The sequence below is a fragment of the Erpetoichthys calabaricus genome, chromosome 11 (genome assembly GCF_900747795.2).
Source record: "Erpetoichthys calabaricus chromosome 11, fErpCal1.3, whole genome shotgun sequence".
In the NCBI taxonomy this organism is placed as follows: Eukaryota; Metazoa; Chordata; class Cladistia; order Polypteriformes; family Polypteridae; genus Erpetoichthys; species Erpetoichthys calabaricus.
Window position 1 is genome coordinate 26,639,392 of NC_041404.2, and position 23,141 is coordinate 26,662,532.

The 23,141-nt window shown below is 36.0% G+C and overlaps 1 protein-coding gene across 10 annotated transcripts in view; it reads left to right on the forward strand.

Moving 5' to 3' along the window:
• Positions 1 to 23,141, forward strand: part of tcf7 (transcription factor 7) — a 121,668-nt gene that overhangs the window by 78,673 nt on the left and 19,854 nt on the right. For 8 of the 10 annotated variants that reach the window (XM_028812831.2, XM_028812832.2, XM_051933470.1 and 5 more), the window contains exons 6-9: positions 6,796 to 6,883; positions 16,767 to 16,853; positions 17,812 to 17,931; positions 19,083 to 19,245. In XM_028812831.2, coding sequence (XP_028668664.1) covers positions 6,796 to 6,883; positions 16,767 to 16,853; positions 17,812 to 17,931; positions 19,083 to 19,245 — 458 coding nt within the window. The remainder of the gene's footprint in view (positions 1 to 6,795; positions 6,884 to 16,766; positions 16,854 to 17,811; positions 17,932 to 19,082; positions 19,246 to 23,141) is intronic. The other 2 variants (XM_028812827.2, XM_028812828.2) reach the window with 1 other exon arrangement.

Below are 23,141 nucleotides of genomic sequence, written 5' to 3' on the forward strand. Positions count from 1 at the left end.
ACAATAGACATAAACATACTAAATCATATACATCTTGCAAGTGTAATTAATTTCCTACCAGAAAAGTTTTGTTTGTAATTTTTTTTTTTGCTAAGGTGAAAATCAACAAGGTAACAATCTTGTATCTTTTTAATTAAATCAAGTTTATTTTGTCTGAAACTTAATATCAAAAGTATAGTTTTATTACATTCTTTAAATTATGGTTCCTGCACATGACTTCTTTCAATTTCCAATGATAGTGAGAAATTATGGTAGCTTCAACAATCTAGAGTTCTGTGACATAGGATACTAATTTGTGAGGAGGCTAGAAATGCTAATTAGTTGCTTTTCTTAAGTTGTAAAACCTGATAAAACATTGACCAAAACTTTTCTCTGTATTATGACAAGTCAGCACAGGCTACGAATGAGCATTCCTGCCCATTCTGTTTCCCCAAAATATGCAACAGCAGCAATTTTCCTTTCTTTCATTAAGACTTGTATTTTGGGATAGTTTAACTATTTCATAGCAAAGGGATTTATTTTCCATTTAAAGTTTAGCAGTGCAAGAAAAATATGCATAGCAGTATAATGTGGCGGAAACTAAATCAAAAGTGAGGTGAACATCTTCCACATTGATTACACTTGGCTTTTTCATCATTATTTACATAGTAAATAGAATTTGGAGTCAATACTCATAATTGGTAAAGGGGCTGTTCCTTTTTCTTATGATGTAAAAGTAATATTTAGTACTGAGAACTTTATAGTCTCTCATTATTGTCATATGTAAATGCATATTTTATAACACTTTTATGAAAATCTCTTTTATACTACATAGCATCACTCGCATAAATACCTAATTCTGTCTATTTTGCTTTAGTTTTATTTGTGTATATTTTGTTAAATAGGAACATTAAGTCCCTCAAATTTTTTTTCTCTTGGTTTTGTAAATATTATATAGTGAAACTGTTAATGAAGAATATGCAAAGATCTGAATGGTAAGAACTTAGTTATTGTTATTTGTGCTTTATTTTTCAATTATTTGGTCATGAAAAGAGAATCAATAAAAATATAAAACTCTTGAGAAAACCGTACATTAAAATGAAAGTAATAAAAATGTTATTTACAAAACACAATGGCAGCAACAAATATCTGTCTGAATTTATTTTTGTAGGGCGGAGTGGTGGCTCTGAGGCTAAGGATCTGTGCTGGTATCCAGAAGGTTGCCGGTTCGAATCCTCATCACTGCCAAAAGAGATCCTACTCTGCTGTGCCCTTGAGCAAGACCCTTAACCTGTAATTGCTCCAGGGGCGCTGTACAATGGCTGACCCTGCGCTCTGACCCCAAGGGGTATGCGAAAACTAACAAATTCCTAATACAAGACATTGTATAAGGCGAAATAAAGAACAAAAAAAAAACTCAAATTCACTGCATGATTACTTCTAAAATTACAAACATATGATCAGGAATAATTCCACCAATTATACAAGAAATTCAAATAGCAGCAACAATTGACATAAAATTAATGGGCATCCTTTTTTATTTTCAAATATGACTATGTACAAATTCTACAATTGCTGGCATTTTCTATATCCAATGTTGTCCTTTAAATTCAACATTTTGAATCCTGTCTTTTACAGTTTCATATTGTAATATCCATCTGAAGATTTTTTTTTTAGTACAGTACAGTTTACCTTTGAGCTATCAAACACAAATTCACATTTTGTTTAAAATGTTAGTTTTATACTCTTAGTAAAGTAGTGAAAACTTTCCACAAGTTTTCTTTTTTTAATCTCTGAAATATCTATTTAAACATTACATTCATTAATGAAAAAAACTTTTATTGAAGTAGAAAAGTAATAGATGTAAATTATTTGGTTCATGAACATCAGTGTTAACAGTAAAAGAGTAACAAAGCATTAATCTCAAGCCCATTTAATGCAGTTCAGGGCCATGGGAGGAAATGGAGCCTATCCAGCAACACTGGGCGCCAACCAGAAATTAACTTTGGTTAGGGCCTCATACATCGTTTAGTCTACTCTTGTACTTGCGCACACTCACAGCCTGGAATTGCTGATCACAAGAACACTCATGTCTTTGGGCCTTGGTAGCACAACCATTATACCCAGAGGAAAATCCACACAATCCCAAGGAGTAACCTGTTGTGGGATCCAGGGTGACTGCACCACTGCACTGGCATGCTACACCACTGTTACATAGAGAAATTTAAAAATTGCACTATTTTCTTTACTTTTATTATAATGTCAGGGTAAAAAAAAAAAAGAGAAGAATTCTGTTTCACTATACTGCCTTATTTGTTGATACTGGTGGTCTAATATGAATGATGCAATTGTTGCACCTCAGTGATCTTAAACTCACAACAGCTGGTGACAGGAAGGCCATGAAAGAAAAATTACAGTTGATCAACTGAATGATCTACATAGTGACATGGCAGAGTTGACATGCTTATTAGCAGCTAAATCACCCAAAATGGATATTCTAATTGGCCATATTCTTCAGACTGCTTTGCAGTAGATACATCACCTTTCTAATTTGAGACTATGGTGATTTTATACACACTTTTAAAAAATTCACAGTGAGGCTATCTGCACCTCACATTTCAATTAGTATTTTCTCATATGCTACAGTAAAACCATAAATTAGGAATTACAAGAGAACCTGTGGAAGCACTGTTATACAAAAGGGGGAAAAAAAAATAAACAGACACAGTTTCAAGATTTTCATATTCAAAGATATTTATATAGGTAACATTCTAATCATAATTATTGGGTGACTGGCTCAATATAAACACAGGGTTCATCTTGCAAGGACTTACCCAGAGCTAAAATTAACTGTCTGTCAATATGTGTATGTTGTGTACCATACTTTAGTATTCCTTGTCTTACTGTGGAGGTTGTTAAGATCTTTGAAATCCAATTAAACAGCAGGAGATTTCTGAGTGAGATCAATTAAGTATTTTTCTTATTGGGTAGGATTTGCTTCACATACTTTTGCCCATAGGGGTATTTTTTCCACTTTTTCTTAAGCCATATTCAAAGGAAATAATACATGTCACAATTATTGAATTATATAACATTGTATATTGCAACATATTTCCAGAATTGAACTTCAATAATTGATATAACTTCAAAAAATTTGCAAAATTATTTTATGGCTACACAAATATAATATTTATCATAAGTCCCTCAGTGATTCTTACCCCTGCTGATAAGTATGCCTTTGAAGTGCGGGAGGAAACTCTGAGTACATGGAGAAAACACATATGCATGCATACAGCAGGAATATGCAGTCTTGACACAGTCAGTCTGGGATGAGATTTTAACAAAGGACTCGGAGGATTTGTGTGAGCAAGGCTAATTTCTGCACCACCATATTACACATACAAGTAAATTCATTACCTATACAAATTTATTGTTATTTGTCACATTTCTGTACCTTTTTGGGATACATGAAAATAAATTATCCGTTCTTTTTCAAAATTAGAACTGTTTCAGGATCACAGGAAACAAGTGGTTATCCCAGAATTTGTGAACAAGGTGGAAACCAACCTAGTCCATTTCCTTGTACACCTATGTACACACCACAATAGCTCATAATATTCCAATTTAATTACCTGTTAACCTTGATACACATTTTCATATAGGCTCAAAATTCATTATTGGTTATAATGGAGAAAAAAAATCTTCCTTTGTGGCATTAACATATCAAAAAAAAACAAACTAGCCACATTTATTTTATAACTGAGAGAACTTATACCACAAGTTTCACAGCTCTTTAGGATTTTTGATTGAAGAGCCCTGAGACATTTTCATCACCTAGATATGTGTATACCTAGCATGCAAACTGCAACTGAAGTCACTCAAGTAATGCAATGCCATAAAGACCAAAACCAAATTTTTTTATCCATTTTACAGCTGCCTAGCATTTTTATATTTTTACCTTTTTATTATAATTTTTTTTTTGTCTTGCGAAATGGAATTACTGTTTAATGATAATTACTGTTAATTGGTGAATTTTGCCAAAGCATTTTTTTTGCAGCTAATGTGCTTTTTTCACTGGTGACCTTGTTTGCTGAATACTTTCCTATAGATTCACCTTGTGGCTCGCTTAGACAAAAAATTTTTTTCCAGCAACCCATGATGCTTTGCAAGGCTAAAGTTACATCACAGAACTGTAGTAGCCATATACAGCACTATCCATGCATGCATTTTGTTAAAAACCTTGCCAAGCTGCTTCAGGCAAATGTGATGTCACAGCCCTATCAGTATCCCATCCCAAAAAAAAACGTGCCATATCCTCATTTGAGGGGCACATTAGCTGACCTTTATAAGAATATTATGAGTACTACCAAAAAATATTTAACACTGATCACTGTGCATAGCCCTGCATGTGCTGGAGCTGTGATCCAAAATAAGCCTTAAAGGAGCCCTACCCAAGAAACAAATCACATGTGACCCTGTGAAGAAATAATAATGAAAGATGGATTACTGTTTACAAGTTATATATCTTTTGTTATTAATTTGTCTTAATGGAAGAAAAATGTGCAAAGCATATACACAGAGATTGGAACTAAGGAAGATTTTCCCGCTGTGCCCAGATGCCCCAACCATCCCCCCCAATATTCAAACAGTTTAACGCTCCAGCCTCATGCTACCACTTCATGGCACAGCTCAAGATTGGGAACACTGTGAGCACAATGAGATGTTTTTACGTATTGCTATTTTGTGGATATTTTTTTATTTTGTTTGAAGTTATTGTCATGTGTGCATCTTTTGTTTGAGACATAGTTGTGCAGTGGTTAGCAAAGCATCTCTCAGATTTCATTTTTGGCCACGATATTCAGTCCAGCATTTATGGGAGATGGTAGCCTGTAGGAACAATTAAAACACCATTGCACCATCATAAGCCACTCAAAACTAGTTTAGTTATACTTCCCCATTGACTTTAATGCATTTCATTGAGTTTTTGGTGAAGTTCCTGTACATTCTGTTATTTTGGCAAATTTGCTAAATTCAAATAAAACTACTGTATAGTAAATGATTAACTTTTACTTTCTTTACCATATATTAAAAAATGATTCGTGGCTCTCTCATACACCAGTGACCAACAACATTAACCTCCTTAGTATTGCACTTTATTCCAAAAAAACATGTAAAAAGCGTTTCATTGTTTTGGCTTGAAAAGTTATTTTTATTAAATCTCAAAAGGTATAATTATACAAATAATAACAGTAATGATGAATAAAATATGAAATGAACAATAACAAAAATAATTACAGTGATAATAATACTACTAATGCCAAAACAGTGTATAATCTCAAAATAAGATTTACCACACAAAGAACTCAAACAATGGTGAAAGACACAATTCAATGTCCCAGTTGGGATGATAGTAGCGTGTTTCTTTTTGGATTTTCTTTTCAGATTTATCAGTTTTAGTATGAGTTGGATTCTGTTTTTTTCCTGTTAGAGGTATATAATCAATAAAATGTCTACGAATAAGACACACTCTGGATTGATCTGCGATGTGCTAGGCCTACTGCGTCTCTTTTGCGATAGTGTAGACGGTGGATGTGCGGCAATGATTTGTTCTACAAGCTGGCATGTAAAGTTTGCATGAGATACAGTTTTGCCAGCTTTTTGTTTGTATAAGACGAATGCATTCCAAATGCACTGTTCTACCAGATGACAAAATGTCGTTTTGTAGTGTTTCTTTTGTTGCCACCGCATAATGGGATAGAAAATCAATTGTTGATCAGTATGATCTACGCTGCCCATCATGCTATTGGAGTTGACCACAGTACAAGGCCTCCTAACCTGCTTGTTGTTCTTTGCTTGTACAGTGACTGTAACTGCAACTGCATTATGTACAGTGCTAAGAAGACAAACCTCTTTCTTGTCTTTCCATTTCCGTGCAAGCAGTTTACCCTTTTGCCAAGCTACAGCACACCTCGCTGTAATTTAGCTTTGCCAAAGTCTTTAGGCATGCCACGACGATTGGGGCGCACTATTGCATATGCATCAGTCTTTCTTTGCAGTGAGATGTCAAATAGCTCTGGCGAAGTATAAAAACTGTCAGTGGTTACACAGTACCCTTGATCCAACAGAGCATCTATCAAAGTCAGCACAGTTGATGTAGCAATGCCGTACTGATTGTATTTCAGATCAAACATTGTCCCTTTCCCTGTGTACAGAACCGAATTCCAAATGAATCCTGTTTTGAATTCAAAAAGCTCATAAAACTTTGCCGAATCTTGCTCTTTTTGATGCAGTGTCCTGTGTCCATGACAGTCGGCCCTTATAAGCCATGAGACTTTCATCGATGCGGATATCACAGTCTTGAATGTAAATGCTCTGGAATTTTGCTACAATGGGCCAGGTATATCTCCCAGATTTTCTTTAGTATGGGTGCTAAATGGGTATTCTCATCAAAGTCTTCATTGTCGGTAAAGTACAGATATTTCATACTCAGACATAATTTCTCCAGAGAATGACAGCACTTTTACAGCCTGAGTGATTCTCTGTTCTAACCCTTTTAGCGCAATTTTCGCAGCCCGAGTAATGCTCGGGTCTAATGCTAAGGTGGTTAAAGAGAAATTTGAATATAATAGTGTGTAATTCGTAGAAGTCAAACTGCTGTATTATTCGTGAAGCTGATAATATTGATGAAATAAAAGGCTATTGTTGTTGTTATTATTTTTTGTGCCTGCAGCAAATATCATTTTCTAAGGTTGTATGGTGATATCAGAGCAGCCAGATGCTCATTATATTACTTTTTTCCCCATTTTTCCCATGCAGGTGTCCACAGGCCTCCTTCTCAGGACCTCTCAGGGTTCTATTCCTTACCTCCAGGTGGAGTTGGACAGATTCCTTCAGCTATGGGATGGTGAGTTCTAAAATATACCTATGCTGAATACTCTAAGCATGGTAGAGTCAATTATATATTTTGTTGACATGCCTTACTTTGCATTTTTAAGTATTTTAGAGTACATTTTGGAATAACAGTTTGGTATTTTCCAAAATTATGTGATACTTTAAAAATCTGAAATTATACACAGTCCGTGAAACTTCATTATGTTTAGTGCCATTAACAGCATCCACAATCACTAAGTGCTTTAAAAGGTTAATAACAAAATTTAAAGTAAACTATTGTTCAAATGTATAAAACCACAGTAACATGAAAAAGCAAAGAAGGCAAAGATTTGCAATTATACCTGACAGATTTTTTACTGCATGTAGCAAATTGAGCTATACAAATCAAACACAACTGCAGTTTATAACTTCAAAACAGTGAGCAATTTTAAAGAACAAATCAATAAGTTTATGTGTATAAGTAGTGCTTCTAAGGCTAGAAGACGAAGGCCATATAGTGTAAAGTATGGTTGTGATAGTGCAGACTAGACTGTAGAATTTTATAGTGAAAGGAAAGCAATTGAATAGCTACAGAGAGCAGACAAATCTTCAGTCTGGGTCTCATCACTGAAACAGATGCAGCCCCAAAAGCAGACTATCCTGGAGAAGTATTTTAAAGATTAGAAACTGAATGAGTGTTTGCCAAGAATTGTGTAACTGAGAGTTGGACCATTAAGAAAGACAATCTTAAACTCCTAATTGGGTTTGTTTATTATAAGTGCTATTCTGGAACGTTAAATTCATTTTCTAAGTCTGTATCAGAGTTACACTAACAAGGAAGTTGGTGAAAATGTAAACTTGTGGGGCCAGATGTGATTCTCAAATGAGAATACATGTCTGGGGGCAACCCGTTGTGTAGTTAATGCAGTGAAATCATGCTTCTTCCTAAAACACTTGCCCCCCATTTTCCCAATCCCATGCATTTTAAACTGCTGCTGGAGTTTTAGGGAGATAGCAAAAGATACTGTACAAAAGACTTGGTGCTGAGAGAAAATAAAAAAGTTAGAATTGATGGTATCCATTCGGAGTTCAGTAGCAAAAGGTGGCTGAAGCTTAATAAATAACTTGTTTGTTGTAATAGAACACTATGACAGTGGAAACGGGCACATGTAGACTGGGTAGCTGTTGGGCTCCATACTTTTGAGAAGTGCATCTGTTTGCTACAATATCTTTCTGTCATTTTAACTATTGCATTACATATGACGTAACAACAAATAGAGATTAAACAAGCATTGTGGTCTGTGGATATTGAACGTCTTAAAACACTGCAGCTATTGTGCCATGGCAAATTTGCAGTTCCAATTGAAAAATACAGTTAAATTTCTTTAGCTCATTTAGACGTGCAGTCCGAAGGTAGATGTTGTGCAGCTTCATCTCTGCATCTGCTGTACTGGTGGTGTTAGGCAGATTTGTTGTAGATTCAAGTTTTTTGAGTATTGAAATCTGCATCTCTTGTACCTCTTTATCAGCTCTCTAACAGCAGTCCTTTTGCAGTTCACATTTTCATTAATATAGCTGCCAATTCTTTCAAGCTCACTGCACATGCAACACACATTTACTGTATATGCCTAATAGTGTTGGATTGCTTTGAGGGGGGGGCAATACGTGATTTATCATAGTCAGAAACCTGTCAACCTGGTCTGATAGAGAGCAGGAGCACCTCTAATCCTTGCAGTTCAGTTTGAGCACAACTTTCATGATGCATTTTTATCATTTCTAATAAATTACTGTTAATAATATACCATTTGATAGATTGTTTGAAAACTTCGTGACATTTAAAATCTAAGCCAAGTGCGCTGAAATCTACATTATACTAAGAGGTTTGGGAGGGTGCACCCAAAATATCTGTAGCGTAGCAGTATTATAAAGTATCAGAAGAAAATGGCTTTATTATCAGTTTGTTAGATGAACAACAAAAGGAAAATAAATCTAATACAACAGTTACAGTTACATCAATCGCATCTGTGACATACTGTGATGAAAACGGTATTAGCATTAAAACATTAGCTCCATCTAGGTCACCAGTACAATGTTTGGAAAATGGCAGTTGTTTAAATGTAATAGCCAAAGTAAATTATAAAATCTTACAAACAAATTAACAGACTTTTACTACATTACAGGACCTCCTCTAAACAACCTCCACCAAGAACAGAAAGTCCATTTTATTTAATTGCGTAATTACAAAATACCATGAGCCACACTAAATATTTTGTTTTTCAGAAGTGGCGTTTTTTTTTTTTTTTTTAATTCCATTATCATATGCATACCATTCTAAATTATACCATAACATCATTTTACCATTTTTCATTTGCTATCTTGGTTTCTAAGTGAGCCTGTTCTGTGTAGGACTTGCTTAAATTTTATATCAACTCACTGTACAAAGTGATTCTACATGGGCTAGATGCAGATCCACAGAATCTGCATCGCTGTCAAGAATTAACTCCTCCTAAAAATCCCAGAGTCCCCTGTAGGCATCAGCTTGCACTTAATGACCCTGCGCGTTCCAATGCTAAAGGTTCCCATATGACAGTCATTGACACATATGCTTCTACACTGGATTGAGTATGAGAAAGAAAAGGACAACTTCTGTGTTTCCTTTGACAAAGCAGTCCGGAATATTGATGCTTCAGACAAAATTGCCTTACTTGGAGACTTCAATGCACAAGTTGGAAGGAGCTCTGACATTTGGAATAATGTGATTGGGAATCGTGGAACTGGAGACATGAATGTTAATACGCTCTATTTCTTGTCCTTATGTGCAGAGCACCAACTGTCCATTACCAACACATGTTTTAGCTCTCAAACAAATGCAAGATGACATGGATGCATCCTCAATCAAAGAACTGACACCTCCTGGACTATGATTGTCCGCTGGTGTGATCTCCAGGATGTCTTAATCACATGACTGATGTAAGGTGAACAATGCTGGACAAACCTCCACGCTGTACTTAGACCACATACCAGCAGAAAATCCCGCATTGACAAGTCATCTTCACAAGCAGCTTGAACGCTGATCCCAACCACTGATGGTGACATCATGACTACCAAACCTGATGCTGATGAACTGTGGACCTCACTGCTCACAGCCCTGCTGTCCTCCTCCAAGAAAGCCCTTGGATTCTCCACGAAGAAGAGTCCAGACTGATTCAAGGAGGCCACACACAAGACTCTTCCCTTCCTGGAGGCCAAGAAAACAACATTCCAAGCTCCTCTTGCAAATCCATCATCGGATTTTCTCCTGCAGAAGTGGAAAAAACTACATCAATTACACAATGCAGGTTCTGTGAAATTCTGAACAACTAGGCCAATAAGACCACTGAAATGCAATGCTTTGCAGGTGAAAACAAGACCTATGAGTTCTACAATGCCATCAAAGGAATTTATGGTCCTTCTCGACATAATGTAGCTCAAGTCTGGACTGCAAATGGTGAGACACTCCTCAAAGACAAGCAACAGATCTTGGATTGTTTGGCAGTGTAATTTTGAGGCTTGTTGATCCAAATGAGCTCAGTGAATCCTTCAGTCCCTGAGAAGTTCTCCATATTCTCCCAGGTCACTGAACTAGATGAGTGTCCAACTCTCCACAAAGTCCAAACTGCCATCCAAGCTCTTAAGAACAAGAAAGCTGTTGGTAAAAACACTATACCTGCCGAAATATATAAATATAGGAGACTTAATCCTTGTGTGTTTTTTTCGTTTTTTTATATAAACTCTACACTCAAAGCTTGGCAAAATTCACGACTCATGGAGACATGCTACTATAGCTGCCATCTACAAGAAGAAGTGGGGGCAATTAGACTGTGGCAGCAGCCATGGTATTTCACTACTGGATATTGTTGGCAAAATTCTTGGCCATGTCATTCTCCTCCGGCTACTTCATCACGTTGCAGGAAGAGAATTTCCGGATTCGCAAGCTGGCTTTTGTCCCAAACACAGCACAATTGAAATGATCTTCGTCATCTGCCAACTCCTACAGAATGCTTGGGAACACCAGTGAGATATCAGCTTTGCCATCATCAAACTGCGGAAAGCATTTGACACCATCAGTCACAAGATGCTTTGGGAAGTACTCCGTAAGTTTGGATGTCGCCAAAAATTCCTCACTATGCTCCATCTCCTCCATGACAGAATAGGGGCGAAGGACCTTGTTGGTGGGGAAACATCTGCTCCCTTCGGAGTCACTGTTGTAGTCAAGCAAGGCTGTGTCCTGACTCCAGTGCTTTTCAACACTTACCTTGTCACTGTTCTCTCCAGAAATGTATTGGACACCACTGATGGAGTACGGATCTGGTACCGACTGGATGGCAATTTGTTCAACATCTGAAGATTGTCAGCCCATTCGAACCTTCTCAACAATAATTTATGAGCTCCAGTGTGCTGACAATGTTGTCTGTGTAGCTCTTCACCCAGAAAGCCTTCAGAGGACTGTTGAGTCTTTATACACAGCCTATTTTTGAATGGGCCAGGAAATCAGCACCTCCAAGACACCAACCCTTCAGACTACCTTCCAGCACACAGATCCTCTAGTGGACATCAAGATTGGCAACAAGGCACTGGGGGACACACAATCCGTCCCCTACCTTGGAAGCTTAATATTTAGTGATGCTTCTGTGACAGAGGAAATTGTGAACCACCTCTGACTAGCCTCCTCTGCATTTGGCCGCCTACACAAGTGTGTCTTTTGTAAGCAAAATCTCTAGATGGCAACGGAGGTTGTGGTATACAGTATCACGTGGTATGTATATCAAAACTCCTTTATGGATGTAATTCCTGGACTCACTACCACAAGCAAATCTGCACACTAGAACCGTTTACATTCGCTGCTTCCAGAAGATCCTCGGCATCACTTGGGAGTACAGAGTTCCACACACTAAACTTCTAGAATAGTGCTCATCAACTAGTATTGAGGTCATGCTGCTCAACCGTGTCCTTCGCTGGACCAGGCACATTATTTGAATGGATGAGTCTCACCTTCCCTAGACATCCTGTAAGGTTAACTCACTGAAGGATCCTGACGTCAAAGTGTCCCAATAAATGCTAGAGGGACTACCTGAAGCATTCTGTCAGGGCCTACTCCATTCCACATATTCAGCTTGAGACACTTGCTAAGGTCTGCAAACTTTGGAGATGGACAACAATTGAAGGAGTCCATCACTTTGAACAATGGACACGTCAACAAAAGGAGAAGGCAAGACATCACCATCCAAACCACCCACTCTACCTGGGAGGCAGTTCCCTTGCCCATTGTGGCCCTGGGTCTGCCTTTACCGAATTGGTCCTGCTGTCCCACCAGCGTACACACAGGAGGGGGAGTGACGGAGATGGACAAATGGATGAACAGCATCATTGTTGGATAGACAGACAGCCTTTACTGAATCAATCAGGATTCCTGCCTGAAAGAATTGTCTTTACTTCAGCTGCATGTATGGTAACACAATTAGGTTACCACAGCTCATAAATCACAATTATTAAATTGTTATATTTTAGTTCTGGTTACAAATATATAGTAATATTATTTAATATGATGATTTCAGTTTTACTTTAGTTATGAAAGTTTTGTTTCCTTTCCTTTAAATATATTCCCGCATTTATTTTGTGAACAGTGACTACAGTTTCCTTTATATTTTGTGAGGTTCATGTTCTTTGTTCTTTATGTGAGACTATCACAATTTGAATTATGTTATGAAACAAAGTATGCTTTAATTGCTAAATTTTTTAATAACTTATAGGTGACAACTGGATATCTAGAAGTTTGTATTCTTCTCCATACGTGTACTTCTCTATAAGCAGATCTATGACTTAGTCTTCATTTTGAAGCTTTCTGTTGACAGTTTCTACTATAAATTGAACAAGAGAGCATTTTTCCTCTACAGATCAATCTGAAGCAATTAATATATTAATTTCCAGTACAGGTGGAGCCCATCCAAAATGTGCATGACATTTTGAGGAATTATGATGTCAAGGGAATTCTAGGCATGTGGTTATGGTTACAAAGAGGATGAAAATATAAAAATTTTTATGGATTTTATATATTTTTTTAATAAAGTTTTTTTGACATTTTACTTTTATCTGACATAGTACTAATGCAGTGAGGTTTAGATCGTTGAGGGGAAATCCTTACTTAACAACAAATTTACAAGTTCAAAATAAGACAAAATATGAAAAGAATGGAGGCAATTACATTTTTAAGTCAGTGTGTAAGATTCATTCTGCATTACAAAGGGTTTGTAAATCAATAATTACTACATACATTCAGCCTTCAGAATTGCTCCAGAGGTTGAAACACTAAACATTTAATTGTCATAGCACACAAATTTATTTCTCATATTTTAAGTACGATAATGGTTTTGGATTTGGATAGTGACCCTTTCTCTCTTTTTATTTTGTGATATTTGTATTCTTTGTATTAGATGGCCCCATATTGAATGCTGTGTGTATAAACATTGATCAATACATTGAAACATAATGGCAGAATTGGGTGAGCCAAATTGGTCAGCCTAATCGTTGTCATCATCAAATACCCCTACGGTGTCTTTTATAGCTGTGTTATACAATTAGTAGATATATATGGGTAAAATCAGTGTTTCCTAAGTATCCACTAACTAAATTCTATGACAATGTGACCTTAATAATTTGGAAAAATTAAATTGCCTTTTAAAGTTAAGTTGTTAAATAAGAAGTACTCAGAGTATTGTGCTGTTGATTAAAATATTTAATGCTAGCATACATACTTTATATTTAATTATTTCATGACATTTGAGAACTTTAAAATCTTGCATCTGGCTTGCTGTGACTTTAAAATCAATTTAATTTGGTTCATTAAGTGGATAATTGGAATAAAGTGATTGACTGAAGCATCATTATTAAAAACTGACTTGTTTCTTCTAATGTAAAACCAGAGCAAAATTGCAACAAGTTCTTCAAAATAGAAGGCAATGTAAATTGCAAACCTTTCCAAGAAAGTGAGCATGTAGCTGGCTAACAACAAAGAAAACTTAAAACAGCCAAATTTATCGCAACTTAATGCAAAGACTTTTTTCATGCCAAATGTACCATTTTATAACAAACATGAAGTTATTCAGAATATGCAAATATACCAAAATACTGAATAACTTTCTGATAAACCAATGTGATTAAGAAAATTGAGTTTTACTTGGATATTCTATACATTTTACAAAATAACATGTTGTTTTCCAAACATTGAAGCGTTCACCCAACCGTACATTTTAGCAGTGTAAACACCATGAAATATTTCGCTCACTATTTTACCGTGTATTTAATGAAAATTATTTTGCAGCAATTTGTATGTGTTGCCTTGAGATTTATTTGGTTGTAATCCATTTTTTTTTGTCAAAATTTGTTTTTGAATGAATCATTTTTTTGTAGATCTGAATATGACATTTTTTCTTGGAAGTTATACTTTTTTAATATAATTAGGTGTTAAACTAAAAGCATTTCCATACTCTTAGTCCATTTGCTGTGTTCCTAATCTGGGGACATTTTGTTTCTTTGTTTATATTTCCAGTTAGTATGGTTGTATTTCACTTTATAAACTTTGAAGCAAGGTGGCACGGTGGTAGTGCTGCTGCTTTATCATATTTTCATTTAACGCTAGGGTGTTTACATGTTTACTCTCCAGTAGCCACAATATGGACATAATGTCTTGGTGCCAGATACCACAGGACACTTTTGGAGGTCTTGTGATGTCCATGCATCGAAGGGTCAGAGCTGTTTTGGCAACACAGTGGAGACCTACACTGTATTAGGCAGGTGGTTTTAATATTGTGGTTGATTGGTATATAGTATTATTTATTGTGAAGCCATAATGATACTTTGGCTATAGATTATAAGTGAGGCCTTCTTATTAAAGATTTCAGAACTTTCTTCTCCTTTGCCTTGTTCTGAGACATGAATTTCTCATCTTTTTCATTTTACACTGGTTTGATGCAATTGGCTAACATTTGTGATTACAAAGAAGATTTCAAGTATTTTCCTCTTAAAGACGTTATTGCGGTGTAAATCTTCACACAGCAAGATAGTACTTTCTTGTTTGTTTGTTTTTTTGTTTACAAACATTTTATTTAGCTAGCAGATTTGCAAGTGAATACCTGTAGATCATGGAGGTGTGCTAATGATTGGGATTCAAGTAGCTTTTGTAGACTTCCCTCTGCTGTTACCTGTGATCATCCCATGGAATGGTCTGTTAAATATCAAATAACAATAACCAAAATATGCTAATGGTACTCCTTTTGTTGCACTTAACCAGTATTCCAAAGGCACTTTCTTGAAAATGTCAAAGTTGACTGCCTTTTTCAATTTTAACTTATTCATTTCATTATTTAATTACAATATTTTATCACCGAAATAATGGGGGCGATGCTTAATTCTTCAAAGAAAAGAAAAAGATAAACTATACTATTTGAAGTTGTTTTCGTAGTCTTTTGTACTTCTGCTTACAAATCATTTATTATGTGTACTACTTAGTGAAATAATATTTTTAGACTTGTTCAATACACCTTTGACTTGACCCAGATTGGTGTAATGCTCTAATGATTGTAGTAGATTATCAGGTAAACAATCCACTTAAAAATAAATAAATAAAAAGCAAAAAAACAATTGTCTTGAGGCTGTGGGTTTTGATTACACCTTGCCTGAAAAAAGTGCCCAAGTGTCCTTGAAAGCTTACATATTGTAATGTACTCAGTAAGCCAATAAATGGTACATCACTCTACTATTTTAGTAACCAATCTAGCATGTGTTTTTTGTGTTTTTTTTTTTGTTTTTTTCATTTAATTGAAATATCACTTAACGGTGTATACTTATGTATACATGTAAAGTTCAACCTGCACAATCTTATTGGCGAAGCCAATAATGTAGTTATTTAATCACTATTTTATATAGAGAGAGAAATGAAGAGTCACATCAGTAGGAAGTGCACAAAATTATGAGCTTGGAAACCATAAGAAGCAAAAATTAGTTATGGCCTGTTTAACCTTTGATATAATACTATTTCCCTTATACGATTCATTACCCCTCCCTATTTGTAAGCTGCATTTTGTTTGCTCTTTGTATTTTATGACATGAAGTGTTCCCATATTGGCCTAGTCTGAATAATACTGGACCATTTTTTTCATTCTTTAAAATGGACATTATCATTATACCTACTTTTACACACTATTTATATCAAGTTAAATACTTGCCTGTAGCCCTATAAAGCTTTTCCAGCTGTACTTTCTTTATTCCATCTCTCTATCAGTCTTCTAAGGCCATCCATGGGATACAACACAGAAATCCTAGATGGGACAGTAGTTTATTGTATGACATACATGTAACCTCTCGCACACTGTCACAGTCTTGAGTTGTCAGACTTTGCTTTCATCTTTAATATAAAAATGTAAGCAATGTCTAGGAAAGACCAGTTGCACTCTAAGAAAAATCCACACTGGCACTGACTGAATTAGAAATTGAACCCAGGTCTTTGAAGTTATGACTCAGTAGGGTTAATCACTGCACCATGCTATTCATAAGCGTTTTAGTTTTTCTTAAATCACATTAAAGTGGTGGGTTTTGTTAGACTTTTGCTCCCTTTGTTCTTGTTGAGGTTCAAAGAAGCCCTTCAAGATGTAGCTGTACTAGTATTTCTTAAATTGTCTTTCCCTTCTGATATGGCTATATTTGACATGATTGAAAGTAATTTGTGAAGTGGATGAACACTTTATTATCTTGTGAGTCTCCAATTTGTACGGATAATGGAGATTTGTGAGTTTTTTGGTAAGCTCATTTTGAGATGACTTTCAATTTGTGAGGTGTTTGTATTTTCACCTGCTTAGATGGATTCTTTCTTACTTCAAAAACAGGCAAAGCCAGCCTGTATTTCCAATTGCGCCATGTGGATTCAGGCAGTCATATCCTACCAGTCTTCCCTCAAGTTCCTCTTTCTCCAGGTAGGTGTGGTCCCCAAGATGTCAAAGCCCCAGTGTCCATGCAGTCTTGCTCTTGCTTATATTGCTTGGCCCATCACAAGATGCCTTTTTATATTTCAACTCAAAATCAAATAAATTTGACGTAAAGAAGTCTACATTGATGGTATGTACTGCATTTGCTTTTTGTGCAGCTAAAGCACTGTTTGCGTGTCCCTGTCAAAGGCTTATATGGTTTGCTTACTTTGTGTGCTACCCGGTGTCTAAGATTCCAGGAGAGATCTTTTATAAGATCTTTCCCCCATTTGTATTTACTGCTGATATTTGATAGATTGTGACAAACTGCTTTTTTATCTATATATCTTTATGGAACTTTCATAAATCTCAAATCAATGGAATAAGATTCCTGGCTTTGGCTAAGTATTTTTAACACATTGGATTGTTGTATATTCTTTGGAATTTGCTTTTTTTTTTTTTTTTTTAGAAAACATGCTATTGCTGCCCTGTTTTGTCAACATGGAAAAGACAGTACATGTGCACATTGTTACACTCTTTGAATTTTTGTACAATTTCCAGATAATAGTAAATTAGACAGTTAATTAAATAACAGGTTCTATATTTGGTTTGTGATAGTCATTTTGAATATACTTAGGAATTCATTAGAACTTTTTTTAGCACATCTGAGACGACCAGAACAGAGCACCACCTTGTGGTACAATGAGGAGGTGTGTGCGTGTTTTCTTTGTTTTTGCCACCAAAAAAAAGTCCACCAGATTTTTTTGCTATTTTTCTTAGTCACTTTTTAAAATGTTTGGTACTGTATTCTGAATATCACATTTTGCTCATAATGTTTTGAACACTTACCCCGACTGAGAATTCTAAAAAGCAGACATGAGAGGAAGTAATCATTACTATGGTGTTGATTCTAGACGTGTACTGATTTGCACTGTTTTTTCTTTCTTTTATGTCCTTTTCTTGATAGGTTTTCTCATTCCTTGATGTTAGGCCCTCCAGGTATGCACTCTACAGGGATTCCACATCCAGCCATAGTGCCCTCATCAGGCAAACAGGAGCATGACCAGTATGACAGAAATACATATGCGTACGTAACAATTAATGAAAACAATAGACCATATTCTGAACTACCTAGATTGGGCCATGGTGCTTTGTAGCATTCTTGAATTTATTGCATGCATTATGTTTCCTAGAAACTGTATAATTGAAAATGTCTCTTCAGGAAACAAATTATAAAAACTGTTTCTTAACTTTAATAATTACAAGGAAGTTTTCATCAAAACTGAATCTCCAGAAAAAAATCCAGATATTTTAACATTCAATGTCTATTTTGTAATGGCTTTAAATAAATGTATTAAAATATTGATGTACAGTATGTACATAGTATACTGCAGGGGTTCTCAATGTCGGTCCTGGGGACCCCCTGTCGCTGCAGGTTTTTGTTCCAAACAGCTTCTGTTTTTAATTGAACTCCTGGGCTAATTAAGTGAACTGATATTGGCCGAGTTCTGTGTTTAGGACACAATATATTAATTAGAAAACTAAGTTTGCTAAAAAAAAAATATATATATTAAAATGTACCAAGCAGTTATATAGGAATAATATACTTTTTTTTCTTTTTAACAGTATTTTCATCTTGATTTTCATTCTACTTTTCAAGGTGTTCTAATTGTTTAATTAATCCATTATTTACTAATTAGTGGGTCTGACGCTAAAGTAGTTGCAGCCTTTGATTATTCAGTGTGTTTGCCAGCATGTCTGATCTGCTCATTTTAAGTTGTCATTCTTAAGATACAATGAAGGGGGGAAAATTGCACAGAGAAAGGGCAAAGTATAATGAAATCAACAAAAGAGAGTTAAGCATTTAAATCTATAGCAAAAGCAGAAATTTTATAAATGTAAAAATCATGCTTCTATGCTTTTCTGAATGTCGAATAAAAGAGAAAAAAAATACCAGCTAATTAAATGAGATCAGTGTTATCAGGTGTTGTTGCCGATGATGAATCGGGTTGGAACAAAAACCTGCAGCCACAGGGGGTCCCCAGGACCGAGTTTGAGAAACACTGGTATACTGTATGTAGTTTTGGGGTTAATAAATGCATTTAATTTGTTCATTAAAAATGCCAGCAAGGGTTTAGAAATTGCTGTTGAAAGTTTAAAGAGAAAGCTTTCCTTAAAGTGTTGGTAAATTGAGTACAGAATCATGATAGATTTGAAAGGTTTGTCTTTGTTCTTTAGGAAACAACACCAGGAGCCAAAGCAAGAAAAAGAGCCCAAGAAGCCCGTTATTAAGAAGCCACTTAATGCCTTTATGCTATACATGAAAGAGATGAGGGCTAAGGTGATTGCTGAGTGTACACTGAAGGAAAGTGCTGCTATCAACCAAATCCTTGGACGAAGGGTAAGTGTGAAGCAAAAGTGAGATTAGACATCTGATTTTATTAGTAGTTTTCTGAGTTAATTGTGTTTATTACACACATCTTCCAAAGGGATTTGAGGTAGATGCCCTAAATGGCAGGGTAAAAAAAAATTCTTGTTTCTAACTAACTGAAAACCAATATCTAATTCCCTGAGGTGTTTGGAGAAGAGTTTACTATTGTCTTCTCAATATTTCATACTCCAATTATGATTGAAGTATTCCTTGTAGAAACTAATATCAACTTTTATAAATTTCATGATGTTTCTAAGCTTCTCTACAAGTCTGCATATTTAAGTGATTTTTCTTATTACCATCTTTTCCAGTGGATATAAAAAGTATAGATCCCCTCAACTTTTTCAGATTAAATTGTGCTTATAGTATAGAGCTGTGATGTGTTTTACAGGGATGTTTTGCCACTCACCAAAACAAAGTACTGTATAATGTCAAAATGAAAATTAATTCAATCATTTAAAAAATTAAAAACAAAAAATATCTGGACCATTTTTAGCAGCAATCAGGGGGTTTAGTCTCTTTGACTACGTTTTGTCAGCACATGTAATACTGGAATGGGCAAAATTGCTTAAGGTCTGTCAAGTTGTATGAGGATTGTTTGTGAACAGCAATTTTTTGAGTCATTCCAACAGATGCTCAGTTTGACTGGGGTCTGAGTGGGCCAATTCAGAATGTTAAAGGAATACTCCACCCAGGACCCAGCTGGGAAAGATGAGCAGAAGGTTAGTGTGATAAAGGATAATGATGAAAACATGCTTACAAGCGAGGAGAGTGTGTTGAGCAGACTTTGAGAGGTTGATGTTTGAGAGAAAAGGTGGGTGGATGATGTGGAGATAGTGAATCTGGTTGAGTGTGAAGGAGAGTGCAGGCAGGGTGGAATGGGTGTAGTAGAGTGTCGGGATTGATTTGTGACAGAGAGGTACCAGCAAAAGTGAAAGGAAAGGTCTACAAGACTAGTGATACCAGCTGTGTTATACAGGCTGGAGACCGTGGCACTGATAAAAAGACAGGAGACAGAGCTGGAGGTGGCAGAGTTTAAAGATGTTAAGATTTGCATTGGGTGTGACGAGGATAGACAAGATAAGGAATGAGTACATTAGAGGGTCTGCTCAGGTTAGACAGTTTGGAGACAAAGCCAGAGAGGAGAGATTGCATTGTTTTGGACATGGGCAAAAGAGAGATGCTGGGTATATTGGGGGAGAAGGATGCTAGTGATGGAGCTTCCAGGAAAGAGGATAAGAAGAAGTTTATGGATGTATTGAGAGAGGAAATGCAGGTGGTCAGTGTGACAGAGAAAGATGCCGAGGACAGGAAGATATGGAAACTGATGGTCTACTGTGGCAGCCCCTAATGGGAGCAGCTGAAAGAAGAAGAAGAAGAAAGGAATACTCCACCTAAAAATGATTTTTTTTTGTATGTTACTTACTGCATGTGTTTTGCAGTAATGACTGGGAATTTTTTTTAAAGTGAAGTATTCCTTTATCCTTTTTGGTATTAAGACACACAAGTGTGGCTTTTGCTGCAAGTTTCAGGTCATTGTCTTGAATGATGAATTATCTTGTGTCCCAGAAGTTTTGCAGATTACAGCAGGTTTTCCTTGGAGATCATTTATCTACTTGGCTGCACCCATTTTCCTTCTCTCTGTATGAGTTTTTCCAGTCACTCTTGCAAAGAAGCATAAGTGAAGCATTATGCTGACCCCACTAAGCTTCAATATAGGGACTGCATTCTCCAGTATCATGTTATGTGCTAGGATTTTGTCTAACATAGTGCTTAGCATTGAATCTTCTTCCAATGTGTTGAATCTCATATGCCTTTTTTTTCCCCAACGAAGGATTTCTTTGTGCTATCCTTCACAAAAGTTAGATTTATGAAGAGTGTACACTATTTTGTTGTCATATGCATAGTTTATTTTCATCTCTGTTATGTAGGACTTTAATATTGCCATAGGCCTTCTTAGGTGTACATAGACACTCCGTCCTGGGCAGATTCATAGCACATCCATACTTTCTCATATTTTGAATGGCTATACCTTTATACCTGTGAAGCAGCTTGTGAGCACCTTTATAAGCAAGAAATTATGTGACTTAGAGAAGAGATTTTGTTATTTGAGGTAATTTAGGTGTGTCAAAGCAAAGATTGCTTACTTGTGCCATCAGCTTTTATCCTATGTTAACTAAAAAAAGCTAGATTTTTTTCACTTTGAAATTGAGTGTATTGTGTTCAAGATTGATAAAAGAATTTCAGTTAAATATGTAATACTTACATTTTGTAACCAAACAAAATATGAAGAGGTCCAAGGAGAAGTGTTGATGCAGGTTAACATCATAATGCCTACAGACTGCACTTCCTTGCTTCTACAATTAGGTTTCTGCTGAAACTACTTCAGAAGTTTGGGAAAGTTATACATTCCTTTTTTGCGTTTACTTTTAATATGATAATCAACGGTTCAGTGACACATATTCTGTGACATTAAAATCATGTGAATTTTGTCCTCAAACTTTTGAAGAGAAACATCCAATTTTAATATTCATTAATTCTAGCTGAGGGATCTATTAGCAAGTTGTGTGCACATCTTATGTACCTTATATAATAGCAGATTATCCAACTAAAAAATGAAAATTCCATTGGAAAAGCTTTCCTGTGGAACTCAAATTTCCCCTTAGTCATATTGATTACACCTTGTCTGAAGAAGTGGCCTGAGTTGCCTCGAAAGCTTGCATATTGTAATCTTTTTAGTTAGCCAATAAAAGGTGTAATTTTACTTGACTTCTCACTACATTCTCGGCCATATTAAAGTTTTCTATTACTTTCATATGCCCCTCTGTCCCATTCGTTCGAGGAGGCGCTTATTTCCTAGGCTAGGCCTTTGCCATAAAACATGAGTCTCAAAATGAACACTGGACAGCTAATGATTGAAAAAGTCTGACTTATTATAGCTGATGTGAAAAGCATACCAGCCCCAAAAGGAAGCATGAACAGAGTGGTCGACATAGAATTTGCCTGTTGTATACATACATCTTCTGCAATGAAGACCCCGTGTTGGTTGCCCGACATTTACTGGGCACTTTCTGTTTTTCTGCACTCAGGTCACACAGTATAGCTGTGCATCTCCATGTGGAACACCTGACTGTAAACTCAAAAAAACACTTGACATTTAAGGGAGAGCAAAACGTATTGCACATGAAATGGAGAGATTGGTTTTTGTGGCATTTTGTCACTCTCTCCATGACTTGTTTGGGGGAATTTCAAAGTTAAAAAGATGCACTTCAGAAAAATTCTTTGACTTTTGTGTCGAGCTGTAGCAGATATTGACAGTTGTGTTCTCACAATCAGGGGCAGGTCAAATGGACTGTTAATGATTAGAAAGTAGCAGGAGTTTCTATAGCAGACTAGGCTAGAATCACTTACTCTGCATAAAAATGTGGTGCCACCAGATATCGCATGGATCTCAGACAGACTGAAAACTAAAAAGCAAGGAAAGTCTGTAATACTGATACAGACATCACCTTTCAGAATATCTAAGTCAGAGGCACAAGTCTCACCGTCTATAGAGTGGACCTTCAGTTGCATTTTGAGAAAACAGAGGATATTACAGTCAAGGAACTGGAAACCCGGTTTGAAAATATGAGGCTTAATACACAGCAAGAAAGCTCATATGGGTCTATGATCATTTTGTTTCGCATTCTTCTATCATGATTTTGGAGAAAGTAAGACTGACACTTTTTAATTAACTGGGTATCAAGAAGTAGTCTTGAACAACACGTGTGATGTCAGGGCTATACAAACAGAATGGAGATTGCTACAAAAAATCTAATTAAAGGCAGATTCTCAGACAAGTCTTATAATAGTTCGTGGGAAGTCTG